The sequence below is a fragment of the Stegostoma tigrinum genome, chromosome 18, assembly GCF_030684315.1.
Source record: "Stegostoma tigrinum isolate sSteTig4 chromosome 18, sSteTig4.hap1, whole genome shotgun sequence".
NCBI classification, from domain to species: Eukaryota; Metazoa; Chordata; class Chondrichthyes; order Orectolobiformes; family Stegostomatidae; genus Stegostoma; species Stegostoma tigrinum.
Genome location: NC_081371.1, coordinates 60,371,499 through 60,387,499, shown reverse-complemented (window position 1 = coordinate 60,387,499; position 16,001 = coordinate 60,371,499). Strand labels below are relative to the sequence as shown.

The window sequence follows — 16,001 nt, the reverse complement described above, 5'->3', positions numbered from 1 at the left end:
CTTTTGTCAATGTTCTAAGCCCCCTTCGTCAAAACCCTGCGCTCTATTGTCTGAGGAAGCTTTGCATCTGCATGCTTGCACCTGACTGCCCTGTAGTCTCCGAGTGGGAGTCAGGTACTAAAGGTGTAAACCTACAAACATCAGACGAGGGACAAAACATTTGGAGGAAGAAAGTGATTACAGTTTGAAACAGGTTTGATCAAAGTGAAAAAGGAAACCTTTTCAATTGAAAGAGCGTATCAGGAATCTAAGCCTCTGCTTCAGAGTATTGACAGGATTATCAGAGCCCGCCTGCAGGATAGACGATTAAAAGTGGCATTGAATTACAATTATTAAAGCAAACAAACAACAAGACATTGATTGGTGATTAATAAAGGCAGCTGTTGTTTACTGTGCAAATCTGCAAAAGAGCTCATTACATTAAGTGAACCAGGCAGTCACCTTTCACAATGTGCCTTGTTATTGGTTCATTGTGCCCAATAATCATAGCAATATTGAAGAATAATAGCATGTAATTTGTTTAGATTCCCTTATCAGTTTTAATCTGCTAGTCTGCAGCCATTCATGCTCAGAGTGGCCGCAGAGAGAGAGAAAAAGAAAAACCCACAGTTGATGTTAAAACTTGTCAGCTTTTTCTTTTTCTACTTTTTGGAAGATTAAAAAAGAAAAATGAAGGGCTGACTGCAGCTATAAAGGTACACACAGCTGGAACCATACCCACAATAACAATGGGGCGGAGGCACTCACTGAACCAGGGACCAGTCATTCGACATGTTACAGCCTTGCCGTTGGAGCATGCGATGGCAATGGGTGTAGCCATTTACTACAGAAGTGGATGGAGACAAGGGCTAAACTTAAATGTACAGAGCTCGATCCATCCAGCAAGGTATCTTACCCAGTGTAATCACTGCTGCAATATAACAGAGTCACCAGCCAGATTTACAAGGGTGTAACATAGTGATATTGTCACTGGACTAACCATCCACAAGCCCAGGCTAATGCTTTGTGGATAGAGATTCAAGTCACAGAATCATAGAATCCCTACAGTGTGGAAACTGTCCCTTCGGCCCAACAAGTCCACATCGATCCTTGGAGCATCCCACCCTGACCCATCCTCCTATAACCCACCTGAGCTACACACCCCTGAACACAATGGGACAATTTTTCATGGCCAATCCACCTAGCCTGCACATCTTTGGACTGTGGGAGGAAGCTGGAGCACCCAGAGGAAACCCACACGGACACGGGGAGAACGTGCAAACTCCACACAGGCAGTCGCCCGAGGGTGGAATCAAACCTGGGTCTCTGGCGCTGTGAGGGAGCAGTGCTAACCACTGAGCTACCATGCCACTGGAACAGATGGCGGAATTTACATTAGATCATTAACATCGGGAATTGAAAGTGAATCTCAGTCATAGTGGCCATGAATATTATCACCATAAAAACTCATCTATTTCACTAATGTCCTTCCAGGAAGGAAACTGCCCTCCTTACCTGGCCTGGTCTACATGTGACTCCAGGCAAACAACAATGTCATTGACTCGTAACTGCCCTCTGAAATGGTTGAGTAAATCATTCAGTTTAAAGGCAGTTAGGATGGGCAACAAATGCAGGCCTTCCCAGTCATGCTCCCATCCCATTACAGATATTTTAAACAAGCAAACAGCAGGATCCCACATCTGTGAATGCGATGATGGCCAGATCAGCTGCTTCAGAAATGCTGACAAAGAGATAAATATTGGCCAGATAAATATTCTTCAAAATAGTGCCATGTTATTGTTTACATTCTACCAGAGATGAACATAGGAACAGGAGTAGGCCATTCAGTCCATCAAACCTCTTCTGCCATTCAATGAGATCAAGGCTGATCTATGGCCTAAATCCATTAACATGCCTCAGGCTGAATATCAGTTAATGTCTTTGCTTAAGCAAAGTTTATCTGCCTCAGATTTTAAATTAACAACTGATCAGCATTCACTGCTGTTTGTGGAAGTGAATTCCAAACTTCTACCATCCTTTGTGTGCAGAAGCCAAGAAGGTTACCTCAGAGTGCAGTACAGGACCTTGATCAGATGGGCCAATGGGCTGAGGAGTGGCAGATGGAGTTTAATTTAGATAAATGAGGTATACATTTTGGAAAGGAAAATCAGGGCAGGACTTGTATACTGAACAGTAATGTGTTGCTAAGCAAAGAGATCTTGGAGTACAAGTTCATAGTTCCTTGAAAGTAGAGTCAAAGGTAGATAGAATAGAGAAGAAGGCATTTGGTAAAATATAACATAAGAACTAGGAGCAGGAGTAGGCCATCCAGCCCCTCGAGCCTGTCCCACCATTTAATAAGATCATGTCTGATCTTTTCGAGTCTCAGCTCCACATACCTGCTCACTCACCATAACCCTTAATTCCTTTACTGTTCAAAAATTTATCTAGCCTTGCCTTAAAAACATTCAGTTGCTTGCCTTTATTGGTCAGTACATTGAGTATAGGAGTTGGGAGGCCATGTTGTTGGCTGTATTGGATATTGGTTAGGCCACTTTTGGAATACTGCATCCAATTCTGGTCTCCTTGATAGGAAGGATGTTGTGAAACCTGAAAGGGTTCAGAAAAGATTTACAAGGATGTTGCCAGGATTGAGCTGTTGGGAGAGGCTGAATGGGCTGGGGCTATTTTCCCTAGAATGTTAGCGGGGTGACCTTGTGGAAGTTTATAAAATCATGAGGGGCATCGATAGATTGAATAACCAAGGTCTTTTCCGAGGGTAGCCAATCAAAAACTAGAAGGCATAAGTTTAAAGTGAGAGGGGTTTTAAAAGGGACCTAAGGGGCAATTTTTTCACACAGAGGGTGTGTTTGGAATGAGCTGCCAGAGGAAGTGGTGGAGGTTGGTACAATTACAATATTTAAAAGGCATTTGGATGGGTATACGAATAGAAAGGGTTTAGAGGGATAGGGGGCGAAATGCTGGCAAATGGGACTAGATTAATTTAGATATCTGGTCAGTATGAATGAGTTGGACCAAAGGGTCTGTTTCTATGACTCCATAAGCTTCCTAATATCTCTCTTAAACATTCTGACTCTCATTCTCAGATTATGTCCCTAGTTCTAGAATCCCCAAGCAGTGGGAATAGCTATCTTTATCTGTCTTGTCTTCTCCTGTTACTATCTTGGAGAATTTGATCAAATTGCCCTGAACCTTCGAAAGTCTAGAGAAAACAGTCCTAATTTGTGTATTCTGTCCTCGTAATATACCCCCTAAAGTCCAGAAGGAGGTCAGTTTAGTATCAACCATTCTGAGGAAGGGTCACTGGACCTGAAATATTAACTGATTTTTTTTTCTTCACAGATGTGGCTGAGCTTTTCCAGCAACTTCTGTTTCTGCATCTGCAGTTCATTTGGTTATTTTTCAGTTTAGCATCTTGTCACAATAATGCCATCTCTACAGCATTCTCTCAGTACTGGTCTGGGAGTGCCAGCCTGGATAAAGGCTCTGGACTGAACCAATGATTTTCTGAATCACTAGCAACTCACTGAGCCATGGCTAGCACTCATGGGATCACACGCTAACAGGCGCCTGACCAAACACTTCAGTGAATCAGTGGCTTAAACAGGGAATCTTAACCATGAATGTGGGGCTTAAGCTCTTACCTCCTCAACGGTATTCCAGGTGGCACAGTGGACTACCAGCTTCCAGCATCGGCACAAAGACCTAGGGTTGCATAGGAGACAAAGCCAACACCTTCCCATCTGTCACCTATCACAGGACAGGTGAGCAGGCGTCAAAACCAGCAACCTACCTGCCATTTCAAAATTGACAATTATGGCCCAATTGAGCATGTTAATAGGCCAATTGACAAGAATAATATGCTTCCAACTCCAGGAAATGGTTGGCATGAGCAGGAGAGACTGGGCAGGTCATTTTATTTTAAGGAATCTGCTTAGAAGCTGAGAGGGATGGGGCTTTAGCCCTATGCAAGTTGGGAGCACCCCACCCACAAAAATACACATCTCACTTGTTTCTTCCAACCTAGTCTTGAAAACCTGCTATCTGCACCTTCCTCCCTACACAGGGAGGTACCACTTTGAAATAATTACAGGAAAGGCCGTTCAGACCATCCAATTCATCTTTCTTTCTCACAATTGCTTTAAATTTGGAAGCCTATCTTCTTGTCAGTGAAATAAATCTTCTCCTTGTTTCCCTTCATCAAAGTCCTTCATAATTTTAAGCATTTTGATTAACCTTCCCCTGTCCATCTCTATTTAAGGAAAGTCAGGTCCAATTTACCTGGGGACAGATTACTTTGTGTGTGAAGGAGTTTTTCCAGATCCAAGCAATTTATAGAGCAAAGAAATGCAATCCGGAAGCTTTTCAATAGAGACATTCTCCAAAATAGACATAAAGCTAAAAAAAAAGCCAAAAGCTGAAATGATTACAGGAGCAATTACGTATATTTAAGGCTTTGTTAGACAGGCTCTGTTAGACAGATTTTAATCAGTAAGAAAATCAAGGGGTATGGGGAAAAGGCTAGAGGGTGGAGATGACAATTATCAGTTCAGGATAATCAGGTTGACAAAGGAAGTGATGATGAAGAATTTCTAGCTCATTTTCAGGGCAGTCTCCCAGAACAACATGTTGTGGATCCAGTCAACGATGAGGTTATTTTGGATTTGATGATACAGTCACACAGTTATAGAATCATCGGGATGTACAGCACGGAAACAGACCCTTCGGCCCAACTCATCCATGCAGATTAGAAATCCTAAATTAATCCAGTCCCATTTACCAGCATTTGGCCCATAACCCTCTAAACCTTTCCTATTCATATACCCATCTAGATGCCTTTTAAATTATACCAGCCCCCACCACTTCCTCTGGCGGTTCATTGCATACACACACCACCCTCTGTGTTAAAAAGTTAAAAACTGCATTCTGTGGAAGGGTCACTTGACCTGAAACCTTAACTATATTTTCTCTCCACAGATGCTGCCAGACCTGCTGAGCTTTTCCAGCAATTTCTGTTTTTGTTTCTGATATACAGTATTGTGGTTCTTTCTGTTTTTATTTAGTAACCGACCTCCATGGGATTAAAAAAAAAAGGTTAGGGTCTATCAAGCCAGATGGTACACATTGTAACATTGTAAAGAGGTACAGGAGTAGGTCAAACGGTGCTTGGAGCCTGCTGTGCATTTCAATATGATCATGGCAGATCATTGATCACCCAATTCGGTACCCTGTATCCAGTTTCCTCCCAATAATCCTTTGATACCTTTAACTCTAAGAATGATATCTATCTTGTGTGTATAAAATGACTTTGAAAGGCACATCCAGAGATTTTGGAATTGAGAGAACAGATGCTGAAGTATTCTTTACTAAACGTGTTATATAAAGTCAACCTCCTGTAGAGGTATGTTTGAAAGTGTAAAACCTACAATTAGCAATTTCATACCATCAGTGGCCCTGGAGTACAAAGCTTATCTCAGTCAGTGTATGACACGAACAAAGGGACAACATTGTTAGAATTCTAATGAGACGAAAGACGATACAAGGAATTAATTTCAAGAAATTCTATTGAGGCAATTTCAGACAATATGGCGGCTTTAATTGATGTTTTCTGCTTTACTTTGATAAAAGGATCCTTATTCAACAAAAAAAGTCATAAACATCTTTGCAGCAGAAAGGGTGCTCCCAGGTCTTGAAACTTCATATCATTGGCTGTAAGGTTTTCGTTAACAGTTGTATTAAGTGCATTATACAGCTGTTACTCATGGGTGAGGAAATGAGAGAGCAGAATTATTCTGCACTTCAATGTCAGCCAGGGCTCAATGAGCTGAGCCAGAAGGTTATGAATTCAAGGCCCTCTCCAAAGACCTGATCTTTGCCTTAATTTGAACATGGGATGTATGCATCTCTACTGGTCCAGCACTTATTACCCATCTCCAGTTGCCGCTGTTATAGGAATGGTGATATATTTCTAAGGCAGGATGGTTTTGGAGGGGAACTTGCAGAGGGTGATATTCCCATATATCTACTGCTCTTGTCCTTCTCGATGGAAGTGGTCATGGTTTTGGAAGGAAATGTCTGAGGATCTTGGTGAATTTTTGCAGAACATCCTGTAGATAGTACTCACTGCTGCTACAGAGCGTTGGTGGTGGAGGGAGTGAATGCTTATGGATATGATGCCAGTCGAGTGGGCTGCTTTGTCCTGGATGGTGTCAAGCTTCCTAAGTATTATTGGAGCTGCACGCATCCAGGCAAGAGGGGAGTATTCCATTACAATCCTGACTTGAGCCTTGTAGAAACTGAAAAGAACTGCGGATGCAGTAAATCAGGAACAAAATCAAGATTGTTGGAAAAGCTCAGCGGGTCTGGCAGCACCTGTGAAGAAAAAATCAGAGTTAATGTTTCAGGTCTGGTGACCCTTCCACAGAACAGGGTCGCCAGACCCAAAACATTAACTCTGATTTTTTCTTCACAGACTTTGCCAGACCTGCTGAGCTTTTCCAGCAACTTTGTTTTCGTGCCTTGTAGATCGTGGACAGGCTTCAGGGAGTCAGAAAGTGAGTTACTCGCTGCAGGATTCCTAGTCTCTGATCTGTTCTTGTGGACACTGTATTTTAATGGTGAGTCCAGATCCATTTCCAGACAATGGTAACCTCCAGGGTGTTGATCGTAGGGAATTCACTGCTGATAATGTCATTGAGTGTCAAGGACTGATGTTTGGAACTATCTTGCTTGAGATGGTCATTGCCTGACATTTGTGTGTAGTGAGTGTTACTTTCCACTTCCCAGCTTAAGCCTATATTGTCTAGGTCTTGTTGCATTTAGACACGGATCACTTCTATTAAGGTAAATACATTGTTCTTGATCTCTCCATAATATTAAAAAGATTTTGCCATCTACACTATTAAGTGCTTATCATTTTTAATCCCCTTGATCAGATCTACCTTCAGTACCAATAGGAATTCTAGGCATGTTTATATACCATGTCCTCACATGGTATGTCTTTGAACCTTAGTTTTGTTCTGGTGACTCTGTTCCATTCCCACTTCAACGCCATTATCCCCTTCCTGAGGTGTGAGGTTCCTCAAGATAGAGTCTCAAATAAAGTCTGTACAACAGAAGCATTGCTCTCATCCTTCTATATTTTAGATGCCTTGAGATAAATTATTGTGTTTTTCTGTGAAGCACAACAGTACCCATTTCCAAACTTAATACATCTACATAAAAACTGAAAGATCTGTGGGTGCTGTAAAAGTTGCTGGGAAAGCTCAACAGGTCTGGCGGCATCTGTGAAGGAAGAAACGGAGTTTGGAAGAAAGGTCACCGGACCCGAAACATTAACGCTGTTTTATCCCTTCACAGATGCTGCCAGACCTGCTGAGCTTTTCCAGCAACTCAGAATAGGAGTAGGCCATTCAGCCCTTAAATCTACTGAGCATTCTGAAGATTGGTCACCAGACCTGAAGCATTAACTCTGTTTTATTCCTTCACAGATGCTGCCAGACCTGCTGAGCTTTTCCAGTAACTCAGAACAGGAATAGGCCATTTGGCCCGTCGAGCCTACTGAGCATTCTGAAGAAGGGTCACTGGGCCCGAAATGTTAACTCTGATTTTCTTTCTTCACAGATGCTGCCAGACCTGCTGAGCTTTTCCAGAAACTTCTGCTTTTGTTCCTGATATACAGCATCCCCAGATCTTTCAGTTTTTAGTTAAGACGGCATTTGGGATACTTGCCTTTGTCAGTGACAGATTAAAATCATAGACTATAAGAGCAGCGAGTTTATATTGGAGCTGTACAGGATTTTGGTTCGCCCACATATTCAATTTGTCATATTCAATTTGGTGACCAAGAGAGGCTGGGTAAGATTGGGTTGTTTTTTTTGGAGAAGAGAAAGCTGAGAGGAGATCTGATAGAGGTGTCTAAGGTTATTAGGGGGCATTGTGAGTGTTGATAGAAAGCAGCTGTTTCCCAGCTGAAGGTTGAGTAATGATGGGGGTGGTGGGGGGGGGGGGGGGGGGGCGTTAATTTTTAGTTGATAGGCAGGAAGTTCAGAGGGAATTTGAGGAAAATATTTTCAATCAGAGGGTGGTGATGTCTGGAATGCACTGCCTGGGCAGGTAATTGAGGTAGGGAACCTCACAACCTTTAAAAGGTACTTGGATAAGTACTCAGAATGTCATAACATTCAAGGCCATAGATCAAGCGCTTGAGTATAGGACTCATGTGAACAGCTGTCCTTGTCAGTGTAGACTCAATGGGCCAAAGGCTGTATGATTCCACGATTCACAAATCTAATTCTTTCTTGAAAACATTCAATGTTTTGGCCTCGACTGTTTCTGTTACAGAAAATTCCACAGGCTCCCATTCTTTACAGAAACGTTATTCAGTTAAACATAATTTCTGAGTTTGTGCCTGCAACTTTTTTAAGTGCAATCTCTCTCAATGTGATTGGGCTTATAATAATATCCTGCAGTAAAATATAGACAACATTCAGGTTTGGGCTGTTGGAATGCTCCCCATTTGCCTGGTTGGGCGCAGCACCAAAAGCATTCAAGAAGCTTGAGATCATCCAGGACAAAGCAGCCCAACTGATCAGCACTACAAGTAGATCTTTACTACCCATTCCCTTTCCTACAAGTTGGCAACAATGTGTCCCATTTACAAGACCCATTGCAGCACTTCACCTTCCATACCCATGACCACTTCCATCTAGAAGGTTCATGGGAATACCACCTACATGTTCCTGTCACAATCCTGACTTTAAAAAATTACACAATGGTGAATATCCATCTGAATATCCTTCCTTGTGGGTCTATCCACAGCATGTGGACTGTAGCACTTCAATAAGGCAGCTCACTTTCTCAAGGACAGTTTGGGATGGACAATAAATGCTGGTCCAGCCAAAAACATCCATATCTGTGAATAAAAAAAAATGCTGATCCCACTGAGTGACTTCCTTGACCATTTCAGAAATCAGCTGAGAGCTCTATTTTTCAGTGTGGGACATGTGTGTTACATATAGGCTCACACTGAATAAATCCAGCACATCCCCTTATATAGAGGTTAATATTGAATTAGTATTGTTTTCCAGATAATGACAAATCATTTCTAAGTCCCTTTTCCTGAAATTATGAACTAAATTCAAGTTCTCAAGCTACAGTTGCAAGTGGAATCTACATAGTTGAGAAATATTGTTTCGTAACAGGGCCACTACAACTTACAATGACTTGTAATATTTGTCATGAGGCTTTGCCAAACAGACATTAAGAGTGTTAAGCTTGTCGGTGCACCATAGTAATGAAGCTCTCTTCATTTATCAGCCCAGTGCCTCTTTTGTCTGGTTAATTTCCCATTGGAATCATTCAGTATTCTAGCCAGGAGTTGACGAGTCCCTTCGCTTGTACGATTATTTTCACTGGGCTGGTTGCATCTGCAATAAATCCAGGAGGATTTGTGAGCAAACGCAGAAAGATTAAAATAAAAGTAACCGGGTGAACTGATAAGTTGGCCGGTCCCTTGGAACAAAATACAAAAGCTTTCCATTATATGAAAGAAATGGAGTCAGTGACTCTCAATTGATTACAAACATTTTCATCATCTTTTGCCAGCTGCCCCTGAATTAGAAGCAGGGGCCAGAGTGAGGGATTGAATAGGAAGCCAGAGTCTCAGTGACTGGCCTGCTCACTGTACACATGGGCTGAAGCACTGTTGTAATGAAGTGGGAAACTTTTGTAGACTGGGTAGCTTTAAAAGGAACCTATTTCTTTAAAGGTAGGATCTTTTTGTTTTCTTTCAGCTTGAGCTGCGAACTTACACAAAAGCAAATTTCAGTCTTTAAACTTTAAGGTACTGCTGACCCCATGGTGGTCTAGTAGGGACTCTGATGCTTTCACTTTCAGACAATTTCATGACCCTGTTGCATCCACATGAAGGGCCAACAATTATTACAGTCCATTTTGTTATTCTTGGATGTTAGTTGTCATCAGTAAAATGGATTCCTTTAATGTTCTCCTCCCTAGAGCGGAAAAGTTTGAGGAGATATTTAATTGAGTGTTCAAAGATCATGGCGGGTTTTGGCAGTATATAAGTAGAGACTGATTCAAGTGCCAGAGCCTAGAAGGCACAGTTTGAAGGTAAAACAATTAGAGGAGAAATGTGGAAGCAAGTTTGACAGTGAACATACAAACCAGGAGCAGGAAGAAGCTGTTCAGCCGTGTGAGCCTGTTCCACTAATTAATCACGGTGCATCACCTCAGTCTCAAATCCACCTTCCTGCCCATTCCCCATCACCTTTAAACCTAATTAAAACTAATTGAAAACCTGTCTATCTCCTCTGTAAATTTACTCAATGTCCCAGAAACTATCACACTCTGGGATAGCGAAGGCCACCCAACCCTATGAGGAAAGTAATTCCTCTTTTGGCACCCCTTATCCTAAAACTATGCCTTTTCATTCTAGATTGCCTCATATGAGGAAATATGTACTTTTTAAAATCCCCTTTAGCATCTTATATTCCTCAATTAGATATCCTCTCACACTTCTAAACTCTAGCCTAAACTGTTCAAGCTTTCTTCGTAAGGCAAGCCTTTCATCTCTGAAATTAATCTAACAGGCTTTCTCTGATCTGCCTCCAATGCAATTACCTCCTTTCTCAAATAATGGACCAAAATGGTACACAGTACTTTGGACGCGAAAATACCAGTGTATTCCACAATTATAATAACACTTTCCTACTCTTATGCTGCATTCCTTTAGCAATAAATCCCAAGTGAGTTCTTATCATCTACTGTTTGAAAGGGTGATGGAAACAGGTTCAATAGGAACTTTCAAAGGGAATTCAATAAGTTGTTGAGAAGTGGAAAGAGTAGGTGAGAATGGAACCAATTGATCACATTTACATGGAAGTGGAACATAGGACATCCTCATGGATCTGCTCCTGGGTGTGACCAAGTTGGCCATTAACCGGTCCAGGCATCAGGCACTAGAGTGAGCCGTAGCTGATGATTGTCTGACCCATCTTCTGTGGCTACTGCTGTGCCGAATCTCACTGGAGAGGAGACACTCAGTGTCCACCAATACTTTAAAAGAAAAGTGGGCAATGCAGTGGGTAAAATGCCTTAGCTCTCCTTCTAACTCCATTTGGATTTAGCCTTCTCCTCCTCTGCCCCTTTCCCTCTCTCTCTACATTTCCCTCATCTTTCGTAAAATTGCATTTGTCCTGAATGGGCTCTATGTGTAAATTGGACAATTGAATGATTTAATGGTGGTAGTTAATATGTTAAAATTGCCTCGATGATTTGATAGTGGGAAAACCCACCTGGCTGTCCGTGATAACACTTCTGGGTATAAAACAAAGAACTGGTGCATGATCAATGGGTCAAATGGCCTTTTTCTGTACAGTATCATTTTATGTTATTGGTACTGGATGCTTCTTTGGGTTTATAATCTGAGTTAAGGCATTGTCAGTGTTATCTGAACATAGAAAGGCAGCTGGGAATCTAGTGGAAACTATTTTTCCACCGTGGTCTTCAAAACCAGCCAACACATTCTCCTTGCTTCCTCATGCACAGCCTCTCTGGAAGAATAGACTCTCAACATGGGAATTGTCATTTGCCAAGAAGTCAAGAGTGTGCTGAGGTGGAGTTTGACTAACTCTGCTCTTGCTATTGGTGAAGTAACAGCTTTTGAAACGTTCATTTATGTTTGAGTATTTTGTAAATACTGAGTAATTCCATTGTTTGGGGTTGGTGACATTGGTCTCTGAAAAGCTCGCAGATTCCCCAACTCATGATTCTTTCTCTTTACCTTCCAGTTAATTTTTTGGAGAAATATTGCATTTTCAATCGTGAGGAGTTGGCACTGTACAAAAAGAAGTTTAGAGAGGTGAGTTGTGCACCCTTCTAACAACAATAGACAGACCAGTATAAATAACATCCAACTCACAGTCCGGTTCAAATCTCCCTCTCTGATCATATCTACGACAACCACTTACAGTTCGAGAAGAGATTCTGGCTTGTAAAACATTCCAAGTTACTTATTACGGACCAGACTGGACCCCCCAAAATATACTAAGAAGATAGCCTGGACCCCAACTTTTTCTTATTTTAAAGGCAAGTGCCAGACATTGTGATCCAAATACAATTCAATTAGTTAAGCTACCAAGTTGAAGCTTTTGAAATTTTATTCATACACTATAGTTAAAATACAACAAAATGAAGAAGTCATTGGAATAACTTAATGTTGGAAAACTTAACAGAAAAATATTATTTTACTACTAAACAGTAACTATTCTAATATAGTGACATCCTATACACACCCTTGGCAAAGGCAAATTCAGTAAAATAGATTTTCTCACATAATTGCCTAGTCCAGGAGGAAAAACATCAAGAGAAAACTCTGTGAGAGAGAAAGTAGCAAGACAAGGTGTACTGCAGTTTCCAAGCCCAGCTTCAAAACACAGTGACTGCTACCAAAAAACTAAAATTAAAAATCCTGGTTCTATGGGAGCTTGCCGCACACATAGAAGATAGAACATAGAACAATACAACGTAGAACAGGCCCTTCGGCCCTCGATGTTGTTTCAGGCTGTTTCTATTGTTCCAAATTTTAATAAAACACCCAAGGCTTAACAAGCTACTTACCTTATGAGTTTTCATAGACGACTTGACACCTCTGGCGTAAGACCCCTCCTCAAAAAAAAGCTAGGACGAAATACACTTTGTAAAGTCACAGTATCATTACAGTCCCACATACATGCTCTCTCAAACAAAACTTGACATCAAGTTTGATATTTGACCTGGTGATAGCTTTTAAAGAGTTGTTTGAAGGAGGAGAAAGAGTAGTGGAAGAGTTTAGGGAGGAAATTCCAGATTGAAATGGAGAGAAAACACAGCCAGAATAAGTAGGGATATGTACCCTAAAGCGCTGTGGGACAACAGCAGGAAGATGAGCAGATAACCCTTTTTGCCTGGCACTAATTTCATGGGTTTGCAGTTCCTGGAGTTTCGAGGAGTCAGACGTGATCTCAGGAAACTTACAAAATTCTTTAGTATTCTGAAGAAAGGTCACTGGTCTCAAAACACAAATTTGTTTCTTTCTCCACAAAAGATATCAAACACACTGGGTTTCTGCAGCAATTTCTGGTTTTATTTTAGATCTTCATCGTCCACAATTCTTTGTTTTTAATGCAGAATTCTTATAGGATAGATACAGGAAGGGATGTATCCCCTGGGCTAGAGATGGCAGTGGGAACTGAAGAATGTAGTCACCAATTAAGGGGTAGTTCCATTTAGAACTGTGATGAGGAGCGATTTCTTCACTCAGGAGGTGATGATGTGACATGACGATGTAGTTAACTATTGTACTTCTCTTGTTATTTATCCAGATGCTGCTTGGTCAATTTCTGGGTACGAGTCCTTACTGACTCTCTTTGTTCTTTCTCAATTGCCTTACAGGTGGATAAAGATAATGATGGCTACTTGACTTGTGCTGAAGTAATAATGGCTCTGAGAGAAATGGTCCCATTTGAGACACTTACTGACTCTGAAGAAATTTATATTTACAGGGTAATTGTATAATCAGCTGCTGAGAATGTTATGCTTTCTGTAATCATGGAGTCCTTCACCTGCTTTCTTGGTTTCCCCTGTTCTTGATGCAGGATTGTACCTTACATGGCCCTATTGCGATGGGTCCATATATAATGCACATTTCCATCTTTGTGTACTTCCAGAATGTTGGCAGGTGTAGAGCCTGCCCAAGTCAATCTGGGTTTAGGGAGACTCATTAATGCCATTCCTAAACAGGGGCAGCTAGCTGGAAAGTAATTCACAATTTAGTGTTGCTACACAATCTTCATTTTTATGCCTCTTTTACTCCATACTTTACTGAATTTTGGGTCTGTTAAGAATTATAATAGCAACTAATTTATCATTATTATTCAGGAGCAAAATGCCTGCTGTCTTATGTTTGCCAAGGACCCAGTCCTCCACAGGCAGGAGGAGTTTGTCCCAGATTACTGCACCTTCTCAATTAAACAAAAACTTGGGGGAAATATGGTTCTCTTGCACATTCCTTGTGTATCAACCAATCAGAGTCAACTTGCTCTCCTTGAATTACAACAAAAGCTTTAAATTAACTGTCCCTGGTGCATTCTTCATTCTGATATGTTAACCTGTCATAGCCCGCTCACAGCATCCTGTTTCTCATGCAATATCAATTATTGTTCCCTTTGAAATTTGGTACTCTTGCATCAGCCCTGCCACACAAATGAAGATCTTTAATGGCATATCTTTCTTTCAACAAAACCCCCAGGTCCAGAATGTTCCATTGGAACAAGGCAGTGCAGAAATGGGATTAAATTTCTTGACTATGGACCTGGAGTAGCATGGTGCTGGGGTTTCCTGATTTTTGGGCTTTTCATGATCTCTAAATTATTTACTCACTTCTGGAGAGGACACTCTAGATTTGGAATTGCTTCCACTTCGACAACAGAGGATATTCACTCTGGAAGTGATGTCCATCCTAGTCACAGTGTATTCTCTGCTCATTTGGACAGACACCTAACTATCAAGCTACAGGCCATTGTTCATGTGTTCAATAGCCAGTCATAGTTGGGACACGTCTGAATTAACTTGAATACGCTGAAATTTCAAATGAATGACTTAGTCTGATACATCACATTTAAAGCTTTTAATTTTATTCCTGGAAAACCTCAGTCTGTGAATGTTGCTTAGTTTCTTCGGGTTGCTTAGGTTCTGCAGCCACATTTGATTAGGGCATCTCTGAGCAGATAAATCAGGAGTTTGATGGAATAAGTCCCACTTTCCTGGACGGACGCATCTCCAGAAACATTCAAAAAGCTAGACACAGTAGTGGTTGTAATGAGGTCAGTCAGGAGGACCTCATAGAATATGATTGGGGCTATAAACCTGGCCTAATCAGGGAGCCCTGGCTGACAGATAAGAACAGGAGTGTCAGACATCCTGCTCACTCTGACAGCTGGCTCTGAGGAAGCTTAATCAGTGTCAAGGACTCTCCACGTGCGAATAAAGGCGGACTTGTTGATGGTCTCTGTGGAATTATTTCAGACACCATCCAGGGCAAAGCAGCCTGCTTGATAGGCACCTCATCCACCACCTTTAAAATTCACTCCCTTAACCAATGCACAGTGGAACCAGCGCATACCGTGTACAAGATATGCTGCAACAACTTACCAAGGCTCCTGATAGCAGCTTCCAAACCTGAAACCTCTGCACAGGATGTTGGTGAGGCCACTTTGGAGTATTGTGTCTCGTTCTGGTTGCCTTGCTATAGGAAAGATATGGTTATATTGGAGTGAGTTCAGAAAAAAATTCTAAGGATGCCATCAGGACTGGAGGGTTTGAGTTATAAGGAGAGGCTAGATAGGCTACTATTTTCTCCACTGGAGTGTAGGAGGTTGAGGGCTGACCTTGTAGAGTTTTATAAACTGGAGGAGGTGATCGCCTTCTGGTATAATTGCTGAACTGTTAATCCAGAGACCTAAATAACATTCTGGGGACCCAGGTTCAAATCTGGTCACGGCAGATGGTGGTATTTTAATTCAATAAAATATCTGGAATGAAGAATCTAATGATGACCATGAAATCATTATCTGTTGTTGGGGAAAAACACATCTGACTCAGTAATGCCCTTTAGGGAGAGAAGCTGCCATCCTTACCTGGTCTGGCCTACATGTGATTCCATACCCACAGCAATGCTGTTGACTTTCAACTGCCCTCTAGCCAGCAAAGACTCCATTCTGTTAATGAATTTCAAACAAAAAATTATGAGGGGCATTGGTAAGGTGAAAAATATTTTCCCTAGAGTGGGAGAGTTCAAAATAAGAAGACATAATTTGAAGGTGAGAGGAGAAAGATTTAAACAGGACTTGAGGGGCAAAGTTTTCACACAGAGAGTGGTGCACATATGGAATGAACTTCCGGAGGAAGTGGTAGGTGTAGGTACAGTTACAACATTTAAAAGG

The 16,001-nt window shown here is 41.5% G+C and overlaps 1 protein-coding gene across 5 annotated transcripts in view; it reads left to right on the top strand.

Moving 5' to 3' along the window:
• The window catches only part of LOC125461040 (uncharacterized), a 168,533-nt gene that overhangs the window by 118,055 nt on the left and 34,477 nt on the right, over positions 1 to 16,001 (top strand). For all 5 annotated transcript variants that reach the window (XM_048549352.1, XM_059652251.1, XM_048549349.1 and 2 more), the window contains 2 exons: positions 11,811 to 11,881; positions 13,453 to 13,563. In XM_048549352.1, coding sequence (XP_048405309.1) covers positions 11,811 to 11,881; positions 13,453 to 13,563 — 182 coding nt within the window. The remainder of the gene's footprint in view (positions 1 to 11,810; positions 11,882 to 13,452; positions 13,564 to 16,001) is intronic.